This window comes from Rhamphochromis longiceps, linkage group LG3, assembly GCF_057381845.1.
Source record: "Rhamphochromis longiceps isolate RC_006_pf linkage group LG3, R_longiceps_female_GT1.1, whole genome shotgun sequence".
Classification (NCBI taxonomy): Eukaryota; Metazoa; Chordata; class Actinopteri; order Cichliformes; family Cichlidae; genus Rhamphochromis; species Rhamphochromis longiceps.
The window spans coordinates 8,263,550-8,282,457 of record NC_140559.1 but is presented as its reverse complement, the minus strand read 5'-3'; the positions used below and the strand labels follow the sequence as shown (position 1 = coordinate 8,282,457).

Here is an 18,908-nt window from a genome sequence, read left to right as displayed (position 1 = left end):
GACAGACTGGACAGGAGGGGACTGGACTGACTGGACAGGAGGGGACTGGACTGACTGGACAGGAGGGGACTGGACTGACTGGAGGGCAGGAGACTGAGCTAGAAGCTGGACAGCAGGCGAGTGAACTGACTGGAGTGGGGATGCTAAGGGATGAACAGAGGTAGGCGAGGCTGACGACGGAGCTGAGGTTGGTGTGGCTGATGGCTGAGCTATAGACTGAGCTAGTGTGGCAGATAAAGCTACAGCCTGGGCTAGTAAAGCCAGTGCCTGTGTCACAGAGCATGAGGGCACTGGCTGGAGAGCCTCGGCTGGGCCTCTGGGATGGTCAGGTTGGATTCTGGCTGCCCTCAGCCTAGGCGCCGGGACAGGTGTGGGTGTACTGAACATAAAGACAACTGAAAACACTGGGTCACCGACCCAGGAACCCTGACAACACCACAGTTTTCTCTGCTATGGAAATGAGATCATTATTATTTAATAAATGCTCACATTAATGTGGGCTTATTTGTTTCATATTAGAAACATTAGTTGAGTGTTTTTAGTATAACATGGTGAAAGTCCCTCTTTTTGCTCCTCCCCTCACCTGTGGATGGACGGTGCTGTTACCGTGGTGACAGCTTGGATGTGTTTCAGTCCTGCCTGGTTATCACTGCAGGAATCTTTACTTTCACATTTATTACAGGTAATAACTCTGATTTTTCTGTGTATTATGAACTAAATGTATCCTGATACACACAGAGATGGATGAGCAGAGGTCACATGATGAAAGAACAAACATGGAGTTTTTGATTTATTTAGATATTTATTGATGAATGCATATACATATAGTTATATAGGTTATAGTATGTTATATATAAACGTAGCTGAAGCAGTTTCATTTGTAGCTTCACGCTGCACTTCACATGTTTGTCCACCAGATGGCAGCACAGAGGCCTGTGTTGGAAAGCTTTGAGTAATGAAGCGTTTTCAATCCAAGCTTCAGAAAGCTTCATGTGGTCATCAAGGAAGCAACCAGGAAATATCTGCTGTGTGTAAAAACAGCAACACAAGAATCCAGGATGAAGACAAGAAACTCAAAGCTCACAAAACAGGTGGAGCTAATTTTGTGACGTGTTTCTGTAAAAACACCACAGAAGTGAATCATCAAAGTTTCCATGTGAGCTGATGATGCTGCTGCAGAGTTTCTCTGAACCTCCTGTGACCCCGCCTCCTCATACAGAGACATCTGATTGCTCTTCAAACTGCATCACGTGGACACATGTGATTGTGTGTTGTAGTATTGATCCCAATGCTGGTATCAGTCCTGGATCAATAACACTGGATGGATGCGTTCAGCATGGAGCCCCTGAGCTGTGTTACAGACAAACATGGAAACTGACAGGTCTGTGTCATTCACAGTCTGTAACACTTCTAAACAACAGAGGCTGACCCAAGTGCCTCAGAGCCAGGCACGCTCACATCACAGCTCTCTAAATAAGCCAGTTTCAAAATAAGAGCTGAAAGCTGTGTTTGCTTGTGTTAGCTTATTATTGTGGAGACTAACATTCAGTGATCATGTGTTCAGACTCATAATGATTACTCTCAGAAATCCTGATCTTTGTATTTACTGTGTGTTGGATCAATAACTGAGATTCATGGTATCACACAGCTGTGCTGCTGCTGCTGATGTCAGCACATCTGGAACAATACGAGGTATCTGCTACCAGACTGAGCAGGACGTGAGACCTGTGGACTGTTTAAAGCTGTCCCTCCACAGCTCACTCAGACCTGATCCACACCTCAGTGATATTCTCTGACTTCCTCAGTAGAGACAGAAACCATTCAGATCTGGGACCATCAGCTGACTGATGATGTCACACAGACTGTGTTTTTCAGGAACAGTGATTCTGATGTGAGCCTGCTAGCTGACAGCAGACCTGATGAAAGCACATGTTCACATCTGTGAGGACAGACTGGACTCTTTGACTGCACCTTGGTTCTCCTCACAGTATCAATCAGATCATCAGAGAACAGCTGATCAGCAATCAGTGGTGCCAACAGCGCCTCCTGTGGTGAGAGGATGCAATAATGCAATGTAGCATTTTTCCACTCAACACTTGCAGTCATGGAAACTGTCTGTTGGATCTGTGTGACGTTGCTTTCTTGGTTAGAGTTCCTCACAAACGTCCAGATGATTCTTCTAATGAGGCGTCGACCATGTTTTCAGTTCTTTGGAAGAAAACGTCGCCCTTTGCCATCCTTACTTTTCTTTGACTTCTTCAAATGCAGCTGAACTCCAGCTGGTATTTTCTTGGACTTTGCAGCTGTTTCTGGTCATCAGTTCATTCCTGCAAACCTCTGAAGCTGAACAACAATGATGCTGCATTGCTGGCTGATCCCAAAAGGTTGATTCTGTTCATCTGGACGTTTTCAGAAACGTTTGCTCACTGATCAGGTGACTTCTTCAGTCTCAGCTGACTGCAGCTTTACAACCTTACAAACAGCACATTTGCACAATGACTGAAAGCAGCAGCACCTGATATATATGATACTAATATAATACATATACATATATAATCCATACTAATGATGAAGGAACTGAGCTCACAGTCCATTGTTCATTCAGTGAACTACTCAGTTTATTTTGGGCCTCAGAAATGCTCACTCTGTTTGTACATCACTGTCAGCAATAGACTCATTCTGCTGTGTGGACAGGAACACATGTGACATCACTTCCTGTTTGTTTGTGACTGAAGAGGAAGAAGTTTACAAGGAATCATTGAGAAGAGTTTCAAACATCAACTGATTGAATCCATGAATCTGAAAACGTGTTTGTGAGTGAAAGAGACAGACATGTACAGACTGAACTATCTGTTCAACAGTCAGAGTGTTTCTCTAACAGGAGACACTCTTTACACTCCACTCAGCACAGGGACACTGAGCCACCACGAGACCAGACTCTAAACCCAGGATAAAGAGTTTGAGTGAATGTGGTGTTGAAGGTGTGGAGGTGGATCAGAGTGTCAGAGGAGACTCTGTAGAAGGACAGAGTGCCAGCAGGACAGTCCACATACACTGCTGCTCTGTTAGAGACAGAGGAGGAGGAGGAGGAGGAGGAGATGGATGTTGATCTGCTATTGTGCCTGACAGAATGAGGACCATCATCAGAGCAGCTCAGACTCCAGGACTGATCATTGTTTCCAAACAAACAGTCAACTCTGTTTCCTTTCCTTCTGATGCTTCTGTAACTCACTGATATATAAACGTTTCCTCTCCACTCGACCTCCCAGTAACAGCGACCAGTCAGACCATCTCTACACAGCAGCTGATAAACATCAAATCTGTCTGGATGATCAGGATATGACTGAACCTCCTCCACACGTGTCACCTTCCTGTTGTTGTCAGACAGTTGGAGCTTTGTGTGCACTGTGTTTGTGTCGATTGTGAGTTGACAGGAATCTGATGGAGAGAACAAACACAATCCAGCTGCAGTTATTGATCCATCATCTGTTCATTGATTGACACTTTGATGATGACTCCTGACATGATGAAGATGGTTGAATGTGTGCTGCTTTGTTTTCATGAATCCCATTAAAAACACACTTACACTTCCTCAGACCTGGTCTCAACCATCGGACTCCAGCAGGCTCCACCCTGAAAGGAGGAGGGGGGTCAGAGCAGCGCAGTCAGCATGCACACATGGACATTACATGGCTCTCACACACACACTGTTACACACTGAGCTCAAAGCTCGGCTCCACTGTTTTATTCAAAGAAATCTACATTTATTTATCAGCACATTTAAAAACAGGTTGAGCCAAAGTGCTGCACAGAGTAGAGAGAAAATAGGAAACATACACAGTAATGACTATAAAGACTGGTCAGGATTGAAAGCTACAGAGTACAAATGTGTTTCCAACCGGCTTTTAAAAATGTCGAGTGTTGGTGACGACCTGATGTGAAGGGCGACTGTTCCAGAGTTTGGCTGCAGCCATCGATAAAGCTCACCTCTGTTTTTACGTCTAGTTCTGGTCAGAAGCTGCTTATCTGCAGACCTGAGGGCTCCACTTGGATTATTTTGTTAAAGAGAGATAAGATGGAGCCAATCCATTCACAGATTTAAAGACAACCAGATCTGGAAGTGGATTCTACCACGTACTGGTAACCAGTGGAAAAAGCTGGTGATGGGTCGTCTAGCACAGACCCACCGCTGGAAGCAGACAATTCATGAGGGAGAGAACTGTGACAGCGCCGTTCCTTCACTTGACCTCAGTCGCTCTCGTCTGCTCCCTCGTAACACTGCTCTTTATTGAGTTACATGAATATGCACAAGTTCATTAACATATGACGTCTTACACAGGTACGAACAAAGAGTACCAGTCTGTGCATAGTGTGTGTGTGTGTGTGTGTTCCAGATGTGACCCTGTGAAGACTCCCCAAAGCTGGTGCTACGAGTCCAGTGGTCCCCCTAACAAAGGGCTCTTATACTTAACCAGGTGTCCTCCTATACCATAAATCAGTAAGAGAAGGTACGACCTCTCTCAATTCAATTCAATTCAATTTTATTTATATAGCGCCAAATCACAACAAAAGTCGCCTCAAGGCGCTTCATAGATACAGAGAAAAACCCAACAATCATATGACCCCCTATGAGCAGCACTTTGGCGACAGTGGGAAGGAAAAACTCCCTTTTAACAGGAAGAAATCCCCGGCAGAACCAGGCTCAGGGAGGGGCAGGGCCATCTGATTTAATTGGTTGGGGTGAGAGAAGGAAGACAGGATAAAGACATGCTGTGGAAGAGAGGCAGAGATTAATAACAGATATGATTCAACGCAGAGAGGTCTGTTAATACATAGTGAGTGAGAAAGGTAACTGGAAAGGAAAAACTCAATGCATCATGGGAATCCCCCGGCAGCCTACGTCTATTGCAGCATAACTAAGGGAGGATTCAGGGTCACCTGGTCCAGCCCTAACTATATGCTTTAGCAAAAAGGAAAGTTTGAAGCCTAATCTTAAAAGTAGAGATAGTGTCTGTCTCCCGAATCCAAACTGGAAGCTGGTTCCACAGAAGAGGGGCCTGAAAACTGAAGGCTCTGCCTCCCATTCTACTTTTAAATACTCTAGGAACAACAAGTAGGCATGCAGAGCGAGAGCGAAGTGCTCTAATAGGGTGATATGGTACTACAAGGTCATTAAGATAAGATGGGGCCTGATTATTTAAGACCTTGTATGTGAGGAGCAGGACTTTGAATTCTGGATTTAACAGGAAGCCAATGAAGGGAAGCCAAAACAGGAGAAATCTGCTCTCTCTTTCTAGTCCCTGTCAGGACTCTTGCTGCAGCATTTTGGATTAGCTGAAGGCTTTTCAGGGAATTTTTAGGACATCCTGATAATAATGAATTACAGTCGTCCAGCCTGGAAGTAATAAATGCATGAACTAGTTTTTCAGCGTCACTCTGAGACAGGATATTTCTAACTTGCTACACTTGCTAATTTCACACCCTGCTACGCATCAGGAAGATTGCGCCTTTGCTCGGCTTGACGTCTACCTGCCTACGCTGTATTGTATTTTATGCTTTTATATCAGCCCTGACGTTTAATATATGGAGCTATGCTGCTGTGATTTATGACCGTTCTTCCTTGCTCCACATCAAAGAGTCTATGGAACGTCTTTATGATGACTGGGACAGTTATAGAAAAAGTTTCCCCCCACCATTTGTGCACTCTTCCACCTCACCGGATTACTTCTTGCTACCGGCGAAACGTGCTCTAAGCAATTCCAAGAAGAAATCGAGGAAAAGAGGCTGTAGGGCCGGCATCCAGGTACACATCAGACGAGCCTACAGATCGGAGATCTCCCGACTCGTCTGGAGGCGTCCCCGGTTTCTGCTGCCAGTTACCCTTCCGGATTTGATTGGAAACACGTACTTGCAGCCACTACAGCGTGGACCTGCCCATCCGATGCTCTGGATTTTGCCGATTATCCCCCCACCACTGCGCCCTCACAGCCCGCATAGCACAACTGGTGGTTGGCCCCGCCGGTTCCGTGGCGCTGCTGGAGACCTCGCACGCGGACAATTTGCTGTCAATTCCACTCCGACAAGCTGATGGGAAACCTGCGCTGCCAGCTTTTAATCGGATTGCGCTCTTGAACGCTCGCTCCATCGCAAGCAATTCCTTCTCTCTGAATGAGCTCTTCACAAGGAAAAGCCTGGACTTTCTGTTTCTCACCGAAAGGCAGAGGGATGGCGAATTTATTCACCTAAACGAATTGCGTCCTGCAGACTGCTCTTACTTGGGCGCCCCCCGTTTAGGTCGCCGTGGTGGTCTTGCCGTTGTCTTTAAGGACAGTTTCATCTGCAGAGGTATGCAAACTGAAAACTATTCTTCCTTTGAGTCACAAACAATTAAGGTGGGCTCTACGAACATCTTTTATTGTGTTTTAGCCTATCACCCTCCCGGCCCTGCTACTGAGTTCTTAAGGGATTTTATGGACTTCTTATCTACTATTATCAAGCTGGAGAAAGTTTTAATTCTTGGGGATTTTAACATTCATATTGACGATGCCTCATCTAACTCTGCAGCTGAACTTCTATCTATATCTGAGTCTTTTAACTTTGTCCAACATGTCTCCGGTCCAACCTATTTAAAAGGCCATACCTTGGACCTTCTTTTTTCCTTGGGCCTCAAAATTGGCAATGTGTTTGCTGAGGATGTACATTTGAGTGATCAAAACTGTATCTTTGTTTAACTTAATTTTAGCTCTAAAAGATGCCTGTGAAGTTAAAAACTCATTGACGCATAATAACTGAGTCTAGTGCTGAGAGGTTCTCCATTATGTTTGACAGGTCTCCACTTTTTACCGGAAACGATGTAAATGTTCTTATTCAGTCTTTTAACCCTTTACAGCCGATCGGAGTGGACACGCTCTGTTTTGCGTAACTATTTTTAAATCCCAGTAGCACTGCAACCACGTAAGCTAGCGCAAAAATTTTTTTTGCATATGAAACCGGAGGAGTTGTACTTACATCTCATGCCATCAGCTTGTCCTAGGTCACGGTTTCCTTCCACATAAAGCTTTGCAAAAACTGCATAAAAAGCGCTTGCAGGAACAAAAACATAATATTCCAGAAACACGCTTTGCCAATCCGATCAGCTGTTCATAACACTTCCTATGTTGGAATAGACGTCAGCGCGAACTTTTGCATTTCCGCCATTACCTGCCCGAAACCGGAAGTGACGTCATTTTCGCGGAAATGTAGTCTTTTTTATGATCAGGGCCTCAGGGCATATACTGGTCTTTTTAAAAGTTATCTTTGACTTTATGACTTTCTGTGTCGTTTCTGGGATGCTTAGGACTCATATTGCACTGCTGGAAATAGTTTATTTTGATGCATATGCTGCTTTTTTGCAAATTTGCACTATAATATTTATTTTCGTTTTTCCTGCAGTGTATAAAAATTGGTGTATTTCAAAAATAAAATTATGAAGACACTCAAAATAAATTTCCTGTGGTGGGAAACTATTTTGTGCAACTTTTTTGTATTTACAGTTTTGAGGGATAAGCCTCTTAAATTTCTCTAACTACAAATATATGTTAAAAAAGCAAAAACGATTTTCAATTTTTTTGTAGTTTATTGCACTTTTTTGCAATTTATGTAATTACTATGCACTTAATGAATACATATTATTAAAATCTGGGCTATAATGGTTGTATTGATGTATAGCAACTTGAAATGCTCCCAAAAATTTACTTTGGCTATAAATTAGGTAGTGAGTACACAGAAAGTGTGCTTCGGATGAAGCACGTGAAGATTATACTATGAAAAAAGAATGTATTTAAAAGTTTTTAATTAAATTGCTAAGCAAATAAGCTACTCAGAAACACCAATGTGTTTGAGCAGGAACAGGAAGTGATACTCTACCACAGAGCGAGCGAACACCAAGTGACAGCGCCACCAAGAGTCCAGGATCACAAGAGCTTTAACACTCTCTCATGACCTTAAGGTGTGTGTGCATGCCAGAGCACTCTGGAAGGCACACAGAGTCTTCACAGACTACTAAGGATCGAACCTCTGCATTATGCAATTGATTATATAACTCATATATGAGTAAATATTTCTAAGCAAACCTTACAGCTGGTTTTAAAAGCAGAATTTATTTGTTTCTCAAATGAGAAAGAGCTATCAAGAAACACTCCTAAATCTTTAGCAAACAGACTTCTGAACTTTTCCAGTGGGCCAAGGTCAACATTATTAGATAATGCTAATTCTTTCCCTTGCATTATAACAATATGAGGAGTTAATGCTAAGTATACTGCCATTAGCGGCTAATTCTAATTAGGGGTGAATAATTATTACCAGCTAATGCTAATATCGTTTTCTCTTCCCTTTTAACAATGTGAATAGCTAGTGCTAGGTAGGCTGATGCTAGCAGCTAATGCTGATTTGATGTGAATTAGCATTATATTAGTGAGGAGTTAATGCTAAGTAGACTGCCATTAGTGGCTAATGCTAATTTTAGGTGAATAGGAATTGGCATCTAATGCTAATTGACCCTGTGCACGAGAAAATGCTAACTTCCTGGTTTGAGACCGGATGTGGGGTTGTACATTTCCGGTAGCTTTACTTTGCGGTCAATCGCTACTGCGAAGATATACTCCAAAATCATGTCCAAAACTCGAAAACGGAAAGATCGCGTTAAGTTGCAAAGAGCAGAAGGTGGGAACACTCACCACTGTTGTGTCATAAAAAAATCTAATCATCAATTTTGACGTTTAAAGCGTTTAGATCGATCAGTTGTTTACATAACTCAACACAAGCAGAACTGCATTACTGCAGCAGAAGACACATCGTCCACATTCAGAAGCACATCTCTGTATAGTGACTGGTCTTATGATTTAAACAGGCAAATGTTCAGCATTCAAAGTACAGGTGAAGAATAGTCAAACCGGATGTTTCCCGTTATGTCGATATCAGCTAGTCAAGTACACACCCACACAGCATGTTAACAAACCGTGAAAAAAGCCACACAAAAATGAATGATTGCTGGTAAGGGTTTCTATACATTAGTATATACGAAGGGTATGTTGTGACTTACCTTAAAAATTACAGTGGTCCCTCGCTAATAACGCGATTCAACTTTCACCTCGCTGTTTCGCAGATTTTTTAGTGCAAGTTTGCGTGCTTATTTCTTTTTACGTCACATTGTGTCCTGCGTCCGGATCGCTGCAGACGATCTCCTCCGTGACGTCTCTCCTGTACAGTACAGAATCGCTGCATCGATTGCTAGCAGTGTGACTCTGAAGTGCAGTACTATATGTCCACGATGTCCACGAAACGATTTGCACCTTCAAAAAATAAAATTGGCTACTTGATTTCACCTATCGCTGGTTATTTTTAGAACATAACACCCGTGATAAACGAGGGACAGCTGAGAAATATAACATTTGAATCCATTTTCTTTTTTGCTCTGAGGCGCCGGGGAAAAATATTGACAAGTTGATGAACATCATTTACAGATATATTGGATAAATGCCCAAGGCATCTATAGAAATGTAAATCACCGCTTGATTCATTCATTTGCTTAACTTGTTTTGGACCGTAAACCAGGCGCGAATAGGACACCGGAAACAAAGCTCCCCACAGGAGTTTCCGCACCGGAAGTAGCATATGCTAACGTGCACATAGTCAATACCATATTTTCTTGCTTTATAACAATGTGACCAGCTAATGCTAAGTAGGTTACCGTTATTAGCTAATACTAATTTGAGGTGAAATAGCATTATCTGTTAATGCCAACAATATTTTTTCTTACTTTTTAACAATATGAGTAGGTAATGTGAACACTTTTTTTCATTCAATTTTAACTTTTTCCCTGCAATGTGAAGAGTTAATGCTAAATAGGACGCCATTAGTGGCAATTTCTAATTTTAGATGAAAAAGCATTAGCAGCTAATGCTCATATTGTTTTCCTTTGCTTTGTAAGAATGACAGCAGCTAATGATATGAAGTCTACCATTATTAACTATTGCTAATTTGATGTGAATTAGCATTATCTGATAATGGTAACCCTTTTCCCCTGCATTATAACGATGTCAGGAGTTAATGCTAACTAGGCTGCCATTAGGGGCTAACTCTAATTAGGTGAATAATTATTAGCAGCTAATGCTAATATTGTTTTCCCTTCCCTTTTAACAATGTGAGCAGCTAATGCTAATTTGATGTGAATTAGCATTATATTAGTGAGGAGTTAATGCTAAGTAGGCTACCATTATTAACTAATGCTACTTTGACGTGAATTAGCATTATGTGCTAATGCTAATACTGTTTTCCCTTACTTTTTGACAATGTGAGGGGCTAATTCTAAGTATGCTGTTGTAAATAGCTAATGCTAATTTAGTGTGAATTAGCATTATTCAATAATGCTAACACTGTTTTCTCTTACTTATTAAAAATGATAGTAGCTAATACTAATACTCTTTTCCGTTGGGTAACAACAATGTGAGGAGTTAATGCTTAGTAGGCTGCTTTTAGCGGCTTATTCTAATTAGGGTGAATAATTATTAGCAGCTAATGCTAATACCGTTTTCTCTTTCCTTATAACAATATCAGCAGCTATTGCTAATTTGATGTGAATTAGCATTATATTAGTGAGGAGTTAATGCTAAGTAGGCTACCATTAGCAGCTAAAGCTAATTTGAGGTGAATAAGCATTAGTAGCTAACGCTAATACCCTTTTCTCTTGTGTTATAATGATGTGAGACGTTAATGCTAAATAGGCTTCCATGAGTGACATAAATACATAAATATCCACGTACTATCCAGCTAGACTAGTGTGTCTGTCCCTGAAAATATTCCTGCATGTGTGATTGTTCATGTGTCATCTGCAGGAAACAAACAGGAAGTGAGTGAAAGACACAGCAAATGCTTCCAGCTCTTCCTCCTCTATCAGACATTCTTCATACCTGAGAGTGTCCAGTCTCCAGCCTGGTTCCTTCAGTCCAGCCGACAGCAGCTTCATTCCTGAGTCTCCTGGATGATTGTAGCTCAGGTCCAGCTCTCTCAGATGGGAGGGGTTGGAGCTCAGAGCTGAGGCCAGAGAAGTACAGCCTTCCTCTGTGATCAGACAGCCTGACAGACTGCAGACACACAAAAACAATCTATCTGTCAACAACCGTTTTCTCTTTGTCACAATAACATCTATTCATTTACATCCATTCAATGTAACTTTATTTATAAGTGACAATACCCAACAGACAACAACAGTCATCTGAAGCTGTTTAACAGTGTAAGGTAACAGCCTCCAATATTAGAGAGAAAGCCCCAAACATCAGACAATCGACTGTGAGCAGCACTTGGTGATGGTGGGAAGAAGAACTCCCTTTGACACAAAGATCCTCCCAGTGAAAACAGGCTCCAGGAGGAGCATCTACCATGACTGGTTGCAGGGTGAGGGGAAAGAGAAGAGATGAGCTCAGAGAGACAAGAACAAAACACAAACTAAGGAGAGAGAAGACAAAAGTTAAGGACATACAGTAGTGACATATAAAAGCATCAGGAGTGAAAAGAGGGGAGAAAAAAGCAGAGCATCATGGGAAGTCCACCAACAGTCCCATCCCAGTCGGAGATGATGAGCATCATCACAGTGATGATCATTTCTCTGTAACCCAGGCTTTCTGCTTCAGGATCTGTGCACGCTCACACAACAAGGAGACCTTTAAACATCATTTCACTAAATGGATGGACTGAGCTCAGCCTACAGATGAACTGGTGCCAGAGATCATAAAGAATATAAACAGAAGTTGTGAAAGACAGAAACTCATTCTTGGATCAAATAAAACAGCAGACTTGGCAAACAAGTACGAAGAAGAAAGGTGGAAACTCGACCCCAAAACTGGGTTTCAAGGAACGCCTTCAGATATTTAGGCACCAAGATGACAGTGGATAAACAGCAAGTGTGTGATGGAGCACTATACTAGAGGTAAACTCAAGAATATTGAGACCTAAGATGAACTGAGTATATGAATTTTATTTCGATTAACTTGTTTTGTTATATAATTAGTTAATCTTATAAAGAGGGCATATAAAATTACATTAAAGTCGGGTCATTTATTTGCACAATAAATTGGACCCTACAGACCACTGGGCTTTCGGCCTGTGTGCCGGAGAGGGCACTCTTCCACAAGTGGACAGAAGAGTTTTTCCCTCACCAAATATAGCTAATATAGCGATTATGTTTTTGGAAGTCAACATGATTATATGTTTTCGTTGTACAATGTTTTTTTCTTTTTTTTTTCTTTTTTTTTCTTCTTTTTTCTGTTCTGGGGGAGTACTTTTCGATCTTTGGCTATGTACAGAGATTGGAATTATATAAGGTCGTACATTAATGCCCTGTAAGGTAACTAAAATAGTGTCATTTAATGTAAATGGCCTGGGGAGCCATATTAAAAGAAGTAAAATTATGTCAAAAATAAAAAGAGAACAAATAGAAGTTGCCTTTATACAGGAATCTCACTTATCAAAGCTTGAACATGATAAATTAAAGAAATGGAAATTTAATCAGTATTCCTCTTCCTGCCCTCAGAGCTCTAAAAGGGGTGTGGTAATTCTAATTTCTAGTAGGTTAAATTTTGAATGCATCCAAGAAATCAATGATAAGGAGGGGAGGTTTGTGTTAGTCAAAGGGTACCTGGAGGGGATACTGATTACTCTTATAAATGTATATGCTCCCCCAGGATCAGAGATAAAATTTTTCAAAAAGGTTTTTGAACTGATTGTTGGAGAGGCACAAGGTACTCTGATTTTGGGAGGAGATTGGAATGTTCGCTTCAACCCGTCCTTGGACTCATCAAACCCACACGCCCCGGGATTGAATAAAACAACCAAAAACATCAAATTAATCTTAAAGGACGTAGGGCTCATAGATGTATGGAGAGAACTAAACCGCAACAAGAAGGACTATACCTTTTTTTCTCACCCTCATTCATTTTATTCTAGACTGGATTATTTTTTTATGTACCAAAAAGACTTTAACAGGGTGATCAATTGCAGGATAGGAGTGATGGATTTATCGGATCATGCCCCAATGTACCTGGAAGTAGTGCTTGGATACGAAAGAAGAGTTACATCCTGGAGATTAAATACAAGTATTCTAAGCACGATGAAAGGACAAATTAGTCAAGATATAATAGATTATATAGCGGAAAATAATAATGAAGAAGTTTCCCCGAGTATTCTATGGGACGCCCTAAAAGCAGTGACAAGAGGAAAACTCATAGGTTACAGCGCTAACTTTAAAAAGAAGAGAAATGAGCATTTAAGAAAACTCCAGACACAACTACAATATCTTGAAGAAGCCCATAAAATAAGCGCAGTTACAAATTTACAACTAGAAATACAAAAGAAGAAAAACGAAATTGATGAAATTTTTTCAAGTGAAATACAAAAAAATATGTTTTTTTAAAACAAAGATACTATGAGGTAGGAGGCAAATCTGCTAAATTACTGGCCTATAAATTAAAAAAACAACAATTAGAAAATACAATATATAAAATAAAGGACCCTCAAACAAATAACATTGTGTATAAACTTGAAGATATTCAGTCAGCCTTCCTAAAATTCTACAAAGAACTATATACACAACCTAGAGTGGACACTAAAGGTATCTTTTTTAGATTCATTCGACCTACCAAAGTTGAATGAAAAACAGAATATAACCCTAATCGAGGACATATCTGAATTTGAAATTAAAAAAGCTATTACAAAATTGAAACCGAATAAATCCCCTGGCCCAGATGGATTCCCATCAGACTGGTATAAAGAAATGAAAGAGGTACTGATTCCTTTGATGAGAACATCATTCAACTCTATTTTAAAGACGGGAGTAATTCCCCCATCTTGGAATGAGGCTTCTATTTCTATAATAGCTAAAGAAGGAAAGGACAGGCTTGACTGTGGAAATTATCTCCCCATTAGTGTTCTTAACCAGGACTTTAAGCTATTTACATACATTCTTGCCAAAAGAATTGAAAATATTCTTGTTCAGATACAGTGGGGCAAAAAAGTATTTAGTCAGCCACCGATTGTGCAAGTTCCCCCACCTAAAATGATGACAGAGGTCAGTAATTTGCACCAGAGGTACACTTCAACTGTGAGAGACAGAATGTGAAAAAAAAATCCATGAATTCACATGTTAGGATTTGTAAAGAATTTATTCGTAAATCAGGGTGGAAAATAAGTATTTGGTCAATAACAAAAATACAACTCAATACTTTGTAACATAACCTTTGTTGGCAATAACAGAGGTCAAACGTTTACTATAGGTCTTTACCAGGTTTGCACACACAGTAGCTGCTATTTTGGCCCATTCCTCCATGCAGATCTTCTCGAGAGCAGTGATGTTTTGGGGCTGTCGCCGAGCAACACGGACTTTCAACTCCCGCCACAGATTTTCTATGGGGTTGAGGTCTGGAGACTGGCTAGGCCACTCCAGGACTTTCAAATGCTTCTTACGGAGCCACTCCTTTGTTGCCCGGGCGGTGTGTTTTGGATCATTGTCATGTTGGAAGACCCAGCCTCGTTTCATCTTCAAAGTTCTCACTGATGGAAGGAGGTTTTGGCTCAAAATCTCACGATACATGGCCCCATTCATTCTGTCCTTAACACGGATCAGTCGTCCTGTCCCCTTGGCAGAAAAACAGCCCCATAGCATGATGTTTCCACCCCCATGCTTCACAGTAGGTATGGTGTTCTTGGGATGCAACTCAGTATTCTTCGTCCTCCAAACACGACGAGTTGAGTTTATACCAAAAAGTTCTACTTTGGTTTCATCTGACCACATGACATTCTCCCAATCCTCTGCTGTATCATCCATGTGCTCTCTGGCAAACTTCAGACAGGCCTGGACATGCACTGGCTTCAGCAGCGGAACACGTCTGGCACTGCAGGATTTGATTCCCTGCCGTTGTAGTGTGTTACTGATGGTGACCTTTGTTACTTTGGTCCCAGCTCTCTGCAGGTCATTCACCAGGTCCCCCCGTGTGGTTCTGGGATCTTTGCTCACCGTTCTCATGATCATTTTGACCCCACGGGATGAGATCTTGCGTGGAGCCCCAGATCGTGGGAGATTATCAGTGGTCTTGTATGTCTTCCATTTTCTGATGATTGCTCCCACAGTTGATTTTTTCACACCAAGCTGCTTGCCTATTGTAGATTCACTCTTCCCAGTCTGGTGCAGGTCTACAATACTTTTCCTGGTGTCCTTCGAAAGCTCTTTGGTCTTGGCCATGGCGGAGTTTGGAGTCTGACTGTTTGAGGCTGTGGACAGGTGTCTTTTATACAGATGATGAGTTCAAACAGGTGCCATTCATACAGGTAACGAGTGGGGGACAGAAAAGCGTCTTACAGAAGACGTTATAATCTCGTTAACTCATTAATTGATTAACGTCAGCAATTATTTTAATCACAGTTTTTAAAATCATGATTATTGTGAAAGTGCTCACTGGCTCTGAATATAAAAGCCATGGGTCACAGGAGGGATGTTGATCAGGGCTGGCTTGAAATGGGCATCATTATGCATCTCAGCCAATGGGAGCATTGAGGGTGGGCCTAATACTACTGCAGCGCTCACATGACCCAGGACAGAAAGAAAGGGGCGGGGACAGAAACATGGAGACAGGTACAGATCTTTGACATGTTCATTTTAAACTGTTCCAGGAGGCAGTGTTGATACAACTAAAGTTATCTGGAAGCAAAGTTGAGTTTTTTTTATCACCGGAGTGCTTCATGTCTGAAGTATCACTTAAATGCATTACACGCTGTTGATGGCAGCAAACAAACCACCCAAACAAACAGAGGTGGGAGGCTTGGGCAGACTACGTAGATTCAGCTGGTGGGAGGAGTCTAGATAAACCAAAGAAAGACAAGCTAACAAACGCCACAGTGAAGTGAGTAGCTACAAACTGCAGGTTTGTGTTGTTGAAGAAGTCGGTCTGAGGAACGTTCTTAGGATCAACAAATGACGGCATGTATGAGCCTCAAGACGCAGCATCACAAGAAGAACACATGAGCTGTAGAAAAAGGGGAGACTAAGAAAGCCACGGCGTTACAACATGAACCAGCTGTTGGTCTCTCTGGAGACTACTGGGCGTGGCTGGGTAACCATGGTTACCTGGGAGTTACAGAAACGTGCAGAACATGTGATTCATGTTGCACAGCAGTGGGACATTTGAAATAAAGTCAGCACACTCAGTACAGATAGTGCATCAAATATGATGCTGCTGCCAGACGTCTCCCTTTGAACACATCCCTGCATCGCGCACAACACCAAGGTTGCCATGGCGATCACAGCTGACAGGGACAAAGTGCACAGCTGGAAGCCTGCAGGTATATTTAACATGATGTATTTCTCAGTGTCCTGTCTGTGTGTGAGAGACAAACAGCCTCTGTATGTGTGTGTAAATACAGCATGAATATGTAGAGGACATGTTTGTGGATATAAGTAAATGAAAGCTCTGCGTCATTTGAATCTTTGACTCTTGTTTCTGTTGCAGGTCTGTGACTGAACTTCTGGGAGGAGAAACGTTGGTTTCATGCTCTGTGATTCTGTGTTTTGTCATCTCTCTCAGGTGATGGACAGCTCAGGTGATGACCCCGCCTACGTGGTCAAATTCAAGTCTACATTCAGAACAGACCTGGAGACACGCAAGCCAACATTGTATATGTGAAAACTGCTGCTGGAGCCAGATTCAAGGAGCTCAAGTGTTTACCCAGATCTTACTGAACTCACTGCAGGAACAGAGGGTTGTTGGAGGGAAACCTGTGGAAGCAACAACATCCGAGCCACCAGAGAAGAAGTTGGCCCTGTTGGTGCTTCATCAGAGTGTGAACAGGAGGAAGACTCAGCTGAGAACAGTGTGGTGGCTACAGAGCAGAGCCCACCATCAGTACAGAGGCCTGTCCATTAGAGTGCTGCTCCAACATGAAGCACATGTACTTGGCCACAGCTGCAACATCTGTACCTGTGAAAGCTTCTTCTCTGTTGCTGCTCATATTGTGCAGAAGAAGAGAGTTTCTTTATCATCAGAAAATGTCAATGAGCTTGTGAGTCTTAGCAGCTGGCTCGGTGCAGAGGAGGAAGAACATGTCAAGTCAGAGGAAGATAAATGCAGTTCATGTTGTCAACTCAACCTGGACTGTTGAAAGAGTTTTTCTTTGTCTGGTTTCTGACTGAGATTCTCCAAAGGAAATCCAGCACAAACACACACTTCACACACTCAAAGTCCTGCACAGTAAATGAGCTGATGAGCGTTTGTGCTGCTGCCTGATAACAGAACAATAGTTCTGCTGCTTCCTGTTCTGGAAACACACATTTATAAATGTTCACTTGCTGTTGATCAAAGGTATGTTGGTGGCTCTGGACGCTGAGGGAACTTTGTAAAAAACTAGATCAAATGTTAACGTCCTGGCAGAGGCAAAGAACTTTGATTTGATATTTGATTAGATTCATGTTTCAGCTCAGACTGACAGAAATATTTGAACTGCTGCTGTGTTAAAGGGAACACTGCTGTTAGAAAGCACCTGATCTGTTTCTGCACACTGAATGTTGCACTTCTCATACTGCAGTACTATTAAAATAAGTACACAATGCACTACTTTTGAACTCATGATTGAATGTTGCTGTAACAAAGCCATTAATGTGATTCAAAGTGTTCATGGTTTCCCAGCACAACAAATGATTGCACAAGTGTGACTGATCCACTTTCTAATGTGTGTGTAGCCCACACTGTGTGTCACTGTGTCACAGGTGAGTCTGTGTGTCCAGGTTCTATGAGGACAACAGGATATAGTGACTGAGTCCAGCAGCTTAAAGTCTTTCTCACTGCTGTTTGACTTCAGCTCTCAATGTCCCACCATAACCCATGGAAAGAATTACTGTCCATCCAGCATGCTGAACATGAAGCTGATGAAGGTGGAGTATTGTGAGGGCTGATGGAGATGATGATGAGGAATCCAGGAGCAGTGGGTGGATGGCAGCATCAGCATGAAGGATCAGCGTGAGAACACATCATCATCCACAAAGGAAACCAGTCTGAGTGTCTGACGCTCTTGTTAGAAAGACGCAGTCCCAGCAGTTAGCTTGTCTGCTAGTTAGCTGAGAGCTAACTCACTTGTACATTGAATACCAAACTGTGTAAACCAGCGGTGTCAAACATATGGCCCGTGGGCCAAATCTAGGCCTTGAGATAATTTCGTATGTCAAATATTGATGAATTTTCAGGCTTGCTGATAATCAATGTGAACACGGCTGAGGTTTTATTCTGATGAGCAAACCATGTGGCCAGGCACGTGCGGGGGGCTAGAGGGGCTTGAGCACCTGCCCGTTTCCTGATGGGTGCCCAAAGTGCCCTTTTGTTGGGGCAACTTTTTAAAAAAATATATATATATATTTTTAATGTGTGTGTGCGTGCGGAGTCCTGTCTGTGCCCCTCAACAATAACATTTAACTATTAATCACAGTTTTGCTAAATAAAAGGATCTGGCTTGCATCAGTCACATGATCACATCTAACCAATGATCGCCCTTGACGGCAGAACGCGCTGGTTACGAGCCGGGAACGAGCTCACAAAGAGCACGCGCATTTTTAGCGGTCCGGAGCTGTAGGAGAAACACAAGTGAACTCAGAGACACAGACTGATGCGACAAAACCAGTAAGTAGGTGTACAGCGCACACTGTAGTGTGTAGCACCCAGGAGTGTTAGCTTATTACGTACACGTTGGTAAGCTGTCTTGTTGCTACTGACGAACTGAAACAAACGAGCGTGCTGTGTGTGCAACAGCGCGACAAACATTACCTGTCCTTTTATTAACTGCACAAGTAGTGCTGGTCACAGCTGCTGGCTACCTGTGTAAGGCTGTCATGGGTCTGC

General features: G+C 42.2%; 1 protein-coding gene across 6 annotated transcripts in view; it reads right to left on the bottom strand.

Moving 5' to 3' along the window:
* Positions 1 to 773: 773 nt before the first annotated feature.
* Positions 774 to 18,908, bottom strand: part of LOC146672708 (stonustoxin subunit beta-like) — a 60,454-nt gene continuing 42,319 nt past the window's right edge. For 2 of the 6 annotated variants that reach the window (XM_085388810.1, XM_085388801.1), the window contains 3 exons: positions 10,947 to 11,120; positions 3,587 to 3,633; positions 774 to 3,438 (listed from right to left, as the gene is read on the bottom strand). In XM_085388810.1, coding sequence (XP_085244936.1) covers positions 2,903 to 3,438; positions 3,587 to 3,633; positions 10,947 to 11,120 — 757 coding nt within the window. In that variant the 3' untranslated portion in view covers positions 774 to 2,902. The remainder of the gene's footprint in view (positions 3,439 to 3,586; positions 3,634 to 10,946; positions 11,121 to 18,908) is intronic. The other 4 variants (XM_085388784.1, XM_085388792.1, XM_085388817.1 and 1 more) reach the window with 2 other exon arrangements.